We start from the raw sequence: 13,526 nt of genomic DNA, 5'->3' as shown, positions 1-13,526 counted from the left end.
CTGCTGGTCCCTTTAGATTGCAAGAGCTGGTGATTAGAACTTTATCCACAATCCATTTCCGGCTTCCAAGTAGCTCGCTCTCCAAGATGAGATTACAAAGCTTTGAAAGTTGGATGCACCCCCCACTTCACCCCGAAGAGCTATTCCTGACGAGGCGCTCTTGAAATAGAAGGAATTTGCTTTATAGCTCGTGGAATTGTGGACGGCAACGCTGAACAATACCCCATTTGCAATGGGCAGGTGGGAGCTGGCCAAGGTTTTGAAGGCGATTTCACAGGCCAGGTCAGCAGGGGGATGGACGGGTGAGCTGCGGTGGGTACAATTATTTGACTTCCCGAGCTGTTCTTTTGAAGCCTCGATATTTAATAGAAAGAAAAAGAATAATCCTCTTTGCCAACCTTTTGTGGCTCCATCTTCATTGTTCCCACCGAAATCCAAAGAAAACGGACAAGATTCATTTTGTCCCAAAAGCATTTGTGTATTTTATATAGGTCTGGGCTTTGAAGCGTTGATAGTGAAATGGGAGAAAAGACAAAGATTTTTCTCTAATCTGAGCAAATCAAAGGAGGGATTTCTGAAGCTCTGTAACCTGACTCAAAATAGTCCTGGGTGGCCTCGCCCGACATACACCTTCTTTGCTGCCAAACTCAGCATGGAAATTAGCACAGCTCGAAAACGATGAAAATTAGACCCAACCGTAAAGAAGCAAGCCTGCCAGCCAATGATGCTTTTTCCACAGAACCAGAGCCCGTGAGCTGCAGGGCCAGGGAAGTGGGTCAGGGCCTCGACTTTGGGTCCTCAAATCTCTAAGACGCCGCCCTGGTCAACAGGCTGGTGAGGCGGCCATCGGCCCCTCGTCTGTTTGACTCGGGGCGCATGAGGGGTGCTTGATTACATGGGCTCGGCGGCGAGTCACGGGGCTGGCCAGACACTCTGAGCAGGAATCAGATATTAACGATAACTCTCCGTCGGACCTGAGTAGGCCGTGAGGCCCTAGCGGGTCACCGGGAGCCCTGCTCTTGGGTGACTTGCCAAAAGCCTCCAACGCATTTGACTATGGGAGTCAAAATTCACAGCATGGACACTGTGGGGAGACCTGGTTGGAATCTGGGGAGCTGGTAACATTTTCTGCTGACGGGTGAGTGTTCCCGAAACTATGTGCGAGCTGGGCTCCCAGCAAGAAAGGGCTCGCCCCAGGGGACGACGCGTGTTGGGGTTTTAGCCCTGAATTCTGACAAGAATTTTCCACTTTCTTTTGTGACCTTCATTCTGAACGTCAGCAGTGGGTCCGGGAGGTCCCCACACATCTGGGCTTGAATATATGGGCTCAGCAGGATTTCCACAGGAGGGGGTGGGGACAGCATCGGATTCTAAGTCGGGGGGCCCGGGAGGAAGTAAGGTGCAAGAAGGATGGACACCGGGCTCCCTTGGGAGGCAGGAGCGGAGATCTGAGGGGTGCTGGGCCGCACCCACCTGAGGAGCCTGTGCACCCTTGAAGATGCTCCCACGAGAATCTGTGCGCCCATGAAGATGCCCCCGCCCGTCAAGACCCTGGAGATCCTAGCCGACACAGACATTTTCTCGTCTTTCTGCCCGAAATCCCTGGAATGTGCTCGGTGACATCTCAGCCCCACCGTTCACCTCCCCAGACTGCCAGCTCTGCGTTCAAGCCACGTCTGCCCTCCCTCCTACGGATCTGTGCGGCTGCCACCAGCCTCCTCTTACTGCACACGCCACGCACACAAACCAGCACCACGAAAACACACGCCTGTGGGCGCCAGACGCATCCGCCGCACCCAGACGGGCGCATCCAGGCACTAGGCAAACCAGCGCAGGCGCCACCAGAACACGCACTCAGACGCACAGCACCACGCGCCCAGCCCGTGCGTGGGGGGCAGGGGGGGCGCCCCTACGGGAGCACGCGGCGAACACACTGACACGCACGTCTGCCAGCCCTACCCTGAGCTGCAACCCGCAGGACAGGCCTGCGTGCAGGCGACTCCCTGGTGGGGTCACCTGGCTTGGGCGCCTCTGCCTGGGAGCAGGCTGCTCTGGCCAGCCTACCTCCCGTGGCCACAGGTGGCCACCTGTCCCTCTGCCCCCCAGGCCGCCTTTCCTGTTCTTTCCCCTCCTGTCCCCAGGGCTGCGCCCTCACAAGGGCGCTTCTCTCCCAGAGGCAGCACGGTCTCTGTCGCATGGCGGCGTGGGCGAGATGCGGGAACTCACAGTCCACAGCAACAGAGAGCAGTAGGGACTTGTTTAATCCTGGAGGGCGGTGTAGGTTTCCAGGCCGTCCGCCCCAGCCCCAAGGCTTGGCAAAGGCAGTGACCTACAGGCCAGTGCCCCTAGCGCCGTCGGCTAAAGCTCCTGACCAGCTGCGTTCCCCAAACCCCCTCCAGTCAGCTCTGGAGCGGCCACGCACGAGGCCCAGACATGTGCGTGCCTGGCTCTCCGAGGCTCCGGGCGTTTGGCTCAGTATCAGATCTCTTATTTTGGTTTGCATTGAGTTTGCAGTCCCTGAGCTCAGCCCAGGTGGATCCAGGTGGATTCAGGGCTGAAATCCAACCTCAATAACTGAGGATCATTTATAGACGTTTGTCTTTCAAAGGCGATTCACTCCTCAAGGATTTCATGAGAAAGAAAAACAAACCCCAGCACGGTGCCTGCATGGATTAGTGCCAATTCTTTCAGAAAACCTCACACATATGCAACCTAATGTGTACGAAGACACATTCTTATCAAACAGATCGACTCCAGGCTATTATTTAGGATCAAAGCCTCTCGAATATGATTTAATTTAATTTTGATTTACACATTTGCTTTCCACCCATACGTAAGGAGTAATGGGTTGAATTGCAAACTGAGGCCCATCCCTCCCCAGAAAAGCTCCAAAACAGATGTATGTGTTTAAAGCAAAACAGAAAATATGGATTTTTACCAGATTTCAGGAAAACGTGGGTTCAAAACTATAATAATTTGTCGGAGGAAAACATACTTCTATATGAACAGCCAAATATTTCATACTCAGCAGAAACTTTTAAATTAAATAAGGATATTCAGCATCGAAATAATTGTTTCTCACTTTAAAAACTGAGAGGAAAATAGCAATAAGTGCCTACTAAGGGGAAAACCTTCAAAAGTCTGCTTCACAATTCAGTCATCAGTGTCCGGTTCTGCAGATTGACAAAGGCCTGGCAGAGACTCTGCACAGAGCGCTCGAGAGTGTGTCCCCTGAATGACGGATTAGAGAGAGCATGTTTGGGGCCACGTTCTACTCTTGGGCAAGTCATGGAACGTCTGAGCCTCGTTCTCTTCATTTATAAAAAGAGAACCCTGTGGCTTTTCTGCCATGGGATGGCGACAAGCATCAAGTCAGCAAAGGTGTCAGTAGCTCTTTGCAACTGGAAGAAAGTGACCGCTAGCGGCAGTCTGGACTGGGTGGGGATCCCGCCTGTCTCTGTTCTAATGTTTTCCATTTATGTTTTTCCCCTTGAGCCTGAAAATTAGTTGCCGAGTAGCACAAATTATAACAGGCAAGCCAAGCGGAGAGTGGACGCTTTAGACATCTCCATCCCTGCGATCTGGCTGCTTTAGACCACGATTCGCTTTCTCTCCGAGTCAGATCTCACCGGCAAAGTCCTCGCGTGTCCCCAGTAAGTCTGCGGCCGAGGCACAAGCATAAGGAACGAGCCAGAGGAGGTTGGACTTCACCCTTGGTTTCTTCCCAGCAGAGGCTCCCGCTAGAGGGTGAAAACTACTGTGACGAGGTCAAAATCCGGATTTTAAAAGTATTGGGAGCTGCGGGAAAGAATGAGGTTTGGGTGCCTTGCTCTGTGAACCTCACAACCAGTGGGGCGGGGGGCCAGGTCAGCAAACCTTCTCACAAGCCTGTAATGTCAAGACCATGCGCAAGTCACTCGGTAGCCGAGAGGGATGCTTCGCCCTCTCTGTTCTCATCTCTCAGACGACAAAACTAAAGCTCAGGGAGAGGTCGCTGCCCAAGCTGACACCGCACGCAGTTCAGCGACCAGGGAGGGAAAAGAAAGAGGTTGGTACGAACGTCTCCACTGCGTCGCATTGGGAAAGCGACGATCTTCCTCTGGCGCGGGCTGGGAAACTGAGGCACGCGTGCTAACGGCTGCCGTGCTTCGTTGACGGTGCCTCCTCCCTACACTCCTCTGCCCGAGGCAGCCGACACCGCCATCTTACAGAGGAGGGTCCGAGGGTGGGCCACTCCCCGACGGCGACAGGCTGGGGAGGAAGCTGGACCCGGACCCTGGCCCTTCCAGCTCCAAGGCCGCCTCTGTCCCCCACCGTGCGGCCTGCCCCGGAGGACACAGAAACGCCCGCAGAGGCTCACGGAGAGCTGGGGGGAAACTCTCCTTCCTGACAGGGTGGCTTTTCACAGAAGTCTAAAGTGCCCTGAGGATTGTCCTTTGAGTCCAAACTTTTCATCGTCAGTCCTGCAGAAGCCAGCCCGAGGAAGTAATCCGCAAGACATTTTTAAAGCTACACACGTAAAGATTTGCTCACAGGATTAGCTATAATAACAAAAGTCAGAAACGGCCCATATGTCCCACGATAAAGAAATAGTGAAGAAATTATGACAAGTGACCTCTGGAAGGTTACATAGCAATGAAGAGCAATCACGATGGCTGGGCTGGAAAAAAGTCACAACATTCTGTGTGTGGGGGGAGCACACGAAACCATTTTCATAACAGCAACTATTTAAAGATGTGTATATACTTGTTAAAAATGTCGGAAAGAAATGTAAAGTGAAAATGAAAAGTTATTGGGTTAGTTTGGTAAGATTATAGGTTTTAAAAAAATTTATAACTTCCTCCAATGATTGTTATGGTATCTTTGTTGAAACACCTCAAATTAAGAGAGGGTAAAAGTGATAGCTACATAAAATGTTTATTTAGTAACTTAGACCAGACTGAACTGAAATGGTTAGATTGCCCGCTTTCTTTTTCTCTCCATATTTTGAGGCATTTGGGCAAGTGGGTACAACTGCATCATGTGACTTACGCTAAAATCCACAAAGTCTTATTTTTCTCCTTGGTGTTTTTCATTAGCTTATGGGTTCATTGGTTAACAATCTCCAGTGGTGACAGCCTTCTCTATTTTCTGTTTTTCCCTATTTTTAAAGCCAAGTCAGAAAAATGAGCACCTTTATTTATTTTTGAGATGCTAGTCGAATCCTATGAAATTACCATTTTCCGTAGGTCCGAAATAAATGAAAATCGGAAATTTCGTATGCCCCAACCAGAAAATTTTAAGAACGGTAGGATTTCCTCTTAAACCATCCTTGCAACTATTTCGAATCATTCTGTCCGTCAGACCGCTCTGTCCTTTCCACCATTTAATTTCTCTCTCTCCTTTCTGAAAGGACTTTGCTTAATATCGAGTTCTCTAGAGAAAAGGTCCAAAGGTCCAGTAAACCCGCCCCAGATAGACCATTGGCGATAACTTAGTCGCATGGCGATGTCTACACTTCCTTCATTCACCCAGCTTTTACCAGCCAGGAATGCTTGTCGCGTGTGGACCCTGCTCCGGGCACCGAGCTGGTGCTGGGACACATTTGAGAGTCACTCCGGGGCGTCCTTTCCCTCGAGGGACACAGACGTGATTTTAGGCTGCAAGAAATGGCTCTGGACACGCAGTGACTGATCCTTTTGTCTCAACTAACAGGTCAAATGAGCGGTTTAATGATATTTCAACCAAATAGGTGGAATATTTGCTCAAATTGATTAAATCTACCATCACTTCCGCATTACTAAAAGCCAGCCTTGGCCCAAGCAGAGGAGACATGTATTTTGAACCGGCCTTGCTGTTTACCTAATCAGTTAGCTGACCCACAGGTAAATGGGCTCAGGGGAACGTCCAATAAAAGTCAAATCTAACTTTTTAACGACACAGGCAAAATGGAAAGGATTTTAAACTGAACACAGCGGTGGTCATTCCCTTAACAGGAGCCCCCCAGGACTGTTTCTGGGGGGCGGGCGTTCCCGGCAGCAGATGCGGTCCCTAGGCCAGCATCTCAGAAGTGCCAGGGCATGGAGCTGGGGGCTCGCCCACACGAGCAGAGCCAAGTGAAGCAGGCCGACGCAAACCGCTGGTGGCAATTCCTACGATGAAAAGCTTGTCCTGGCATAGCTTAAAAGCACCCCTCCACTCCAGCTCCACCCAGCTTCACGGAGACCCTGCTGCTCAGGGCGCCTGCCCTCAGACACCCTGCACAATGCGCCCCCAACACCACCACCGCTGTGAAAACTGGGTGGCTGCCCAGGCCGTTGCCGACCAGGGGCGCGGGGTCTCTGCCTTCCTCCCCCAAAGGCCTTATGTATTTTTCAGGCATGTTTTCACTTTGGGGGATTATCTCTACAGAACGAATGTCTTAAAAAAATAAACACGGCGATCTCATCTGATCTCAGAAGCTAAGCAGGGTCGGACCTGGTTAGTACTTGGATGGGAGACTATCTAGGAGGACGAGGTGCTGTAGGCGTTAAAAAGAAAATTAAAAAAAAATAAACACGGTAGCTGGAACTCTCATCCTAAGATCTGCCAAAGCTTTGCTCCTCGTTCACGACCGGGCCTACCGCCGGATGGAGCCCGCCATGTTCCTGGGCCGCAGGCCATGCTCAGAGACCCAAGGAGAATGAGCTGGGTCTCAACAGCTGGGGAAAAGGCCCAGGGCCGCACAGTTCCAAACTTGGGTCCCGTCTCCTGCTCCTGGGCGCGGAGGACAAGGAAACGGGCCGAGGTGATCGCAGCGGGGACTCACGACTTGGCCTCACGGGCCGTCTTTCATGAAGCACTTCTCGTTTTCACAGCTCTGCAGGGCTGGTTATCCTCACCCAGAGGCAACAGGGGCCCAGAGAGGTGAAGCAGCCGGCCTGAGGTCGCACAGCCAAGAAGGTGGCCGTGCTGTGACTGGCCCGACTCTGCCCTCCCTGAAGGCAGAGCCGCCCACGAGCCCGGGAGCCCCCACTTCCCGGGGCCTGTGTCAGAGCTGCACCTCCTCGCTGGACAAAGGACAGAGGCCACACGGCCCTCCGCGTGAATCCTCGGCCACTGTGAGGCAGGGAGTCAGAGGCACCGGGGAGCTGAGGGTGGCACTGGGCACGCCATCTTAGTCTCTTCCAGCCTCAGACCTGGTGACGGTGGCCGCCCTGGCCGACTCTCAGCCGGGGGACCTCAGGCAGGCAGGCTAGGCCGGTGCCTGCGTGGACCCTAACGATCTGGGCCTTTCCAAGGAAATGCAGGCGGAAAAGTCTCAAGAAAGAGCTTGGGGAAGGGCGACCTCACCGAGCAGGAAGAGAGAGGACACTGCGCCCCCTGGGACCCCCATGACCCACCGGCGGGCTCCCCCGGGGTATCGCGGAGGCGACCTCTCAGGCCCTGGCGGTTCCCAGCCTCCGAGCCTCCCCTCCCCTCCCCGAGCAGGGCCGGGCCCGGACACTTCTAAACGCTTTTGTCTGGGAGCCACGCCTAAAAGGAGCTGAAATTTCAGTCTCCACACCTGCGAGTGGAATTCACGGGAAGGTGAACTGAAGTCCCCGGCCCCCCGCTGCCCGGCGTGGAAGTGGGGCGCGGCCCCCACCCGGCTGCTGGGTGGGGCCTTGTGCGCTCGGCAGCCGGCAGCGCCCGAGCAGCTCTCTGTCTCGCCGCCAGCCCCGTGTCGCCCCTGCCTGGGCCCCTGTGGACCTGGGAGGAAACCCCACGTGGGCTGGTCTCCCCTGCCTGGCACTGTCCCCGAGCACTGACTTCACAGGCCGCTGTGGCATCGCGGGTCCCCTGGGCCCCTGCACACAAGGACGGGCCGCCCTGGGCTGGCTCCGGCGTCCTCACCCCGCAGTGCCGGTGACTCACGCCCAGCGAGGCCATCTGAGAAGACAGCTGTGACCTTACAGAAAACCCAGCAGCACTCGGTCCTGGAACCCCCCCCGGCCCTGGCAGGAACAGGGCGCCGCGGTGACCCCCTCCCGTCCCTCCGGATCCCCACGCGGCTTGTCCCGTCTCCCGTAACTGCGCGATGCCGGTCGCCCACACGGCCCACCCTGTCCTCCCCTCGCCCCTTGTTATCTGGGCTAAAACATGGCGGGGGCGAACAGCTTCTAGGAAAGCCTCACCCCCGTGAACTGGAGCGAGGTGAAGAGCGAGTTCTCCCGATGATTGGTTGTCACTCATGGTGGCGACTCAACAAGTCACATCCTCTCCCTGTCCCCAGCGTTCTGCCGGCATCTCAGGCTTTTGGCCTGCTACAGAGCTGCCGGGGTGGGCCCCCGAGCCTTGTATGGGTGTGTCACAGGGCTCAGGGGTGGCCATGACAGAGCCGAGCCCAGCATGGACCCCGCAGAAGGCCACCACCCTCCTTCATCAACCCCGCGTGGTCCCTGGCCCAGCGAGGTGTCTCAAGCCCAGCAGGGCCGCAGCCATCACCCTGCCTGACTGGCAAGCGAATTGTTCTTGGTTGGCAAAAGGAAAAGAAAGGGCCTGGTGACAGGGCCAGCGGGCGGGTGGGAGACGCAGGCATTAGGAAGATGTCGCCGCGCGAAACATTTTCCGACCACCCTGGCTTCTGTTAAGCGCCCTGTCCGCTGTCCACCCTGGGCCGGCCTCAGGGGCTCGTCTGCATCGTCCTCCCGGGTCTGCCCTCCTGGTCTCTCTCCCTCCTGAAGACCCACACTTGGGCAGGTGTGTTCACAAGCCTCCAAACCGCCACCCAACGCGCTGTGACATGGCCCACGCCGGACCCCTCCCCGCTCAGCCGCCCACCGATTTTGGAAGGACGGGATTCTGAGGGGACACCAGCTCCTCGCCACTCCTCCACTGCCCGCCGCCCCCGACACAGGCACCAGGAGGTTCTCGAAGCTCCTCGCGTGGACAAGTCCGGCCTTACCTGCAGCTGGGAGCCGAGCCTGCAGGACGGCCGTGGCCACAAGCACCGTCCACTTCATCTCGCCCCTTCCTCCAGGACAGCGCCGGCTGGCAGGGGCTGTGGCCGCCGAGGCTGGGACAAGGAAGGGCAGGGAGTCTCTGCGGGCTTTGTTCTGTGCTGCCTCCTCAGGAAGTGGAGACCGTGGGCCTTTGAGAAGACAGGCACCAGCCCGCGGGGCCAAGCACCTCACACCCCCTTTCGATTCACAGGCAGGAAGCTCTGGGGGTTTGAGGGCTTGGGGTGTGTGTGTGTGTGTGCGCGCACGTGTGTGTGTGTGTGTGTGCGTGTGTGTGTGTCTCTACCTGCCTGAATGTGGCGTTTGCTCTCATTTGATCACTGTTTCATTTCTCTCTCTTGTTTTTCTCCAATTTGCATCTAATTTTTATCTAATTCCTATCTTGATGGGTGAAGTCGGTCCCTAGACAAATACGGGTGCCCGAAGCATGAAAGAACACCGCCATTTTCCTAGACTCGGACGTTCATGGCGTTGGTGAGACGGCGGAGCTCTGGTTCAGCCAGGCTAAACGCAGAGGCACAATCCCCAGGCCTCCGCGCCATCTCTGCAGTCTACTTGCTGTGTGGCCCGGAGTAAGTCACTCGACATCTCTAGACTACAGAGTCCTTGTCTCTAAAACAAATTGCTGGAGTAGATCTGAGTTTGCAGATCTGAACTTGGCCTGAATTTGGACCATTGAATAGTTTGAAATACTATTTCGAATACTTTTCTTAGTCATTGGCATTTAAACATTGGAGTAATTTATAATAATAAGTCAAGATAAGTACCTAGAAATAAACTGAATGAAAAGTATAAGCTCTACGTGAAACAAATTTTTTAAACATTACTGAAGAATACAGGTAGGGCATGGGTAGATGAAAAGACATATCCTAGTCTTTGATAAAAAGTACGCCCTTAAGATCACAATTCTCCCTAAATTAATCAATCCATTCCACTAAAAATACCAACAAAAGTTTTAGAACAAGATAAGGTGATTCCAAAGTTTACATGAAAAAAATGTAATACACAAAACTAAGACACCAAAAGCACAAACAATTAAAAACTTTAATACACAAAACTAATTTAAAAAAATTTAATACACAAAACTAAGACACCAAAAGCACAAACAATTAAAGAAAAATAGGTAAATTAGACTTCGTCCAAATTAAAAAGTCTTTTGTATGTAAAAGACACCTCCCAAGAAAGTGAAAAAGCAACCCATAGAATGAGAGGAAATATTTACAAATCATATACCAAAAAGGGGCTAGTATTTGGAATACATAAATAACTCCTACAACTTGACAAGAAAAAAAATAACCCAGTTAAAAATTGGCCAAAGATCTGAGTAGATATTTCTCCAAAGAGGATACACAACAGCCAAGAAGCACATAAGAAGCCACTCAACACCATTAGCCATCAGGGAAATGCAAACCAAAGCCACGGTGAACTATTTCACACGCGGCACGACAGCTAAAACAAGACAGACAAACAAGGGTGGGTGAGGACGTGAAGAAACTGGAACCCTTGTACCTGGCCGGCGGGAAGGTGAACAGGTGAAGCCTCTGCGGAAAAGGATTTGGTATCCCTCAAAAAGTTAAGCAGTTATCATGTGACCCAGCAATTCTACTCTTGGGCATGTAAGAGAATTAAAAACATATGCTCATATAAATCTCATATATAAGTGTTTATAGCAGCTTTATTCATAACAGCCCCAAACTGCAAACCACCCAAATGTCCAACAACTGAGGAGCGAGCGCACAGATGCGTCTATTCAGATGGTGGGGTGCGATTCAGCCGTGAAAAGGGGGTGAAGCATCGCGGCACGGGCGAGCCTCGGAAACGCTGCACCAAGTGAAAGAAGCAGACACACAAGGCCACGTGTTCTTTCCCATTTATATGAAACGTCCAGAAGAGGCGAATGCACAGGGACAGGAAGCAGACTCGTGGCTTCCACAGGGTGAGGAGGGGAACTCGCTAATAGATAGGAAGATTCTTTTGGGGATGATGTATATGTTCTAGGATCTGAGGGTACATGGCTCGCGACATGGTGAATACACTGAAGTGTACACCTCAAAACGGCTGATTTTATGTGAAGTGAATTACATCTCCATATAAAAATAATGCTAGAGCAGGCAAACCAACAAAACATCCAGGAGAACTCTGTCAAAGAGCAAGGAGAGCAAAATAGCCCTGCCAGACCCCAAACGTCACGAAGCAGCGCAGCTGCCACGTAGTATGAATGGCACTGTGGACGCAAACTCACACGGTCGAGGGGGTTTTGATAACGGCGCGAGGGAAATTTAGCAGAAAAACGACAGTCTTTTCAACAAATGGTGCCGGACCAACTGGATATCCGTATGGAAAACAAAACAAAACATTGACCTTTATTTTATACCATACACAAACGTTAACTAAAATAGTTCACAGACCTAAATGTAAAACATCAAACTATGTAACTCCCAAAATAAAACATAGGAGAAAAATCCTTATGATGTAACGTAAGCATAAACCGTAAGAGGAAAATAACTGATAAATATGACTTCATCGAAATTAAAAACTTTGTTCATTGCAAAACACCATTAAAAATGAAAAAGCAAGCCATAGATTAAAAGAAATTGCTTATGAACACATACATCAGGCAGAAGACTTATATCCAGACTATATGAAGAACTCTTTCGACTAATAACAAGATGATTAACTCAGTAAGAACCTGGGCAAGATATTTGCAGAGAGAATTCCCAAAAGATGATAAATGAGTGGTCAGTAAGCACAAAAAAATGCTTGATATCATTAATAATTAGAGAAATACAAATTAAAACATGAGACACCACTACACACCTACTCGGAGAGCTAGAATTCAACTGGCCATATCGAGTGTTGGTGAGAATATAGAGGGACTGGAACTTTCATACGCTGATGGTGGGAAAATAAAACACAACCATTTCGGAAAACAATTCGGCAGTTTCTTAAAAAGTTAAATATACATTTACCGTATGACCCAGCCATTCCACTCCTAGGTACCTACTCGAGAGAAAAGGAAATAAATGTCTCTACAAAGACTTGTACAAAAATACTTGCGGTCGCTTTATTTGTAATAGTCAAAATCTGAAAATCACCTAAATATCCGCCAATAGACGTATGGATAAACAAATGACGGTATCTCCGTTCAATGAAATACTACTCCATAATAAAAAGGTATAAACCGCGAGTAACCCAACAACGTGGTTGAACTTCAAAATCATTACACCAGGTGAAGGAAGCCAGGCAGGCAGAGTACATATTGAATGCTGCCATTTTTATAAAATTCCAGCACTGTGACAAAGAGCCTAGCTCCCTGACAACCAAGAGCAACTAAACATTGTTCAATTACGACAAATACTTTCCGAGTGCCTACCCTGTGCCACGCACAGTACCACACGCAGAAGATATAACTGAGAGTAAGACGGACAAAGAATCTTCGCCCTCCCAGAATTTTCTGGCTGGTGCGAGCCCAAAAACAAGTGAGAAAAGTTAGAAAAACAAGTTAGCAAAGGACTCGAACAGAAAATTCATGGGAAAGGAAGTATAGGTGGCTTTTAAATGAATGAAAAATTCTCAGCATCACTCAAGGGGAGATAAATCAAAATTAAAGCTGCAACGAATATACTTTTTACCTATCGTGTTGGTAACAACCCTTTCCCCGTGTTCCCTCCTCTCTTGCCTCCCAAAGACATTCTTCCAGAATTTTCTCTTCTCTCTCCTGCAGATCATTCTCTCCTTCGAAATTGGATCGTTCTTATCAGTACGCAAGTATGTTATTTCTCCCACCTTTAAAAAACTCTCAAAGATTGGAAACGCATTCGCACATTGGAGCTTACCATATCTCTTGCTGCTTTGGGAATCCAGCCTTCACACGAAGAAGCCTGGATCAGCCTGCTGGGGACGCAGGGCTCTGCTGACAGCCAGCACTAACTTCCAGATAACTGAGTAAGGCCATCAGAGACCATCCGGCCACAGCTGAGCAGCCGGAGAACTGCAGCCGTGTGAGTGACCCCAGGTGAGGCCAGGCAGAGGCTGCCTCGCTGAGCCCAGCCCAGACCCACCTAATCATGAACAACTAAAACAATGTCCTAAGTCAGTAAACTTGGGATGGTTGTTACACAGCAGTAGATAACAGAGACACTCACGATCCCCACATCCGTCTCAGGAGATGCTCTAACTGGCCCAGCTTGGGTCTCATGCTCACCTCTTGGATCAATCATTATTTCCAGGTGGACAAGATGAGATTGGAGATGGGACAGCATGACTAACAGCCCTACCAGAATCATTTATGATACAAGAAAGGATTCTGGGCACATATAAAACACAAGCTGTCCGCTGCCGCCAGCCTTGCCCTGGTGCGGGCGGTGGGATGAGGCCGAGACCTAGAACTAGACCTACAGTTTGCAGAGGAGGACACGGGGACGGGCGAGAGCTGAGAGGAGATCCAGGTGGAAAAGGATCAGCAGCAGCTGTGAGTTCCTCGTGGGAAAGTTCTGGCTCCTCCTCATGACTGGACCGCTAGTTCCAATTCATTCTGGATGGGGGTGGGGGAGGGAGGGAGGAATG

The 13,526-nt window shown here is 51.2% G+C and overlaps 1 protein-coding gene across 1 annotated transcript in view; it reads right to left on the bottom strand.

The window, feature by feature from the left end:
* Window positions 1-9,138, bottom strand: part of CD247 (CD247 molecule) — a 57,773-nt gene extending 48,635 nt beyond the window's left edge. Inside the window, exon 1 of the mRNA XM_025044010.1 lies at window positions 8,906-9,138. Within this exon, the coding sequence (XP_024899778.1) occupies window positions 8,906-8,963 (58 nt within the window). The 5' untranslated portion in view covers window positions 8,964-9,138. The remainder of the gene's footprint in view (window positions 1-8,905) is intronic.
* Between the last annotated feature and the right edge of the window lie 4,388 nt (window positions 9,139-13,526).

Source organism: Pteropus alecto, unplaced genomic scaffold, assembly GCF_000325575.1.
Source record: "Pteropus alecto unplaced genomic scaffold, ASM32557v1 scaffold101, whole genome shotgun sequence".
NCBI lineage: Eukaryota > Metazoa > Chordata > Mammalia > Chiroptera > Pteropodidae > Pteropus > Pteropus alecto.
The sequence above is the reverse complement of the archived record's forward strand: the minus strand, read 5'-3'. Positions and strand labels throughout refer to the sequence as shown.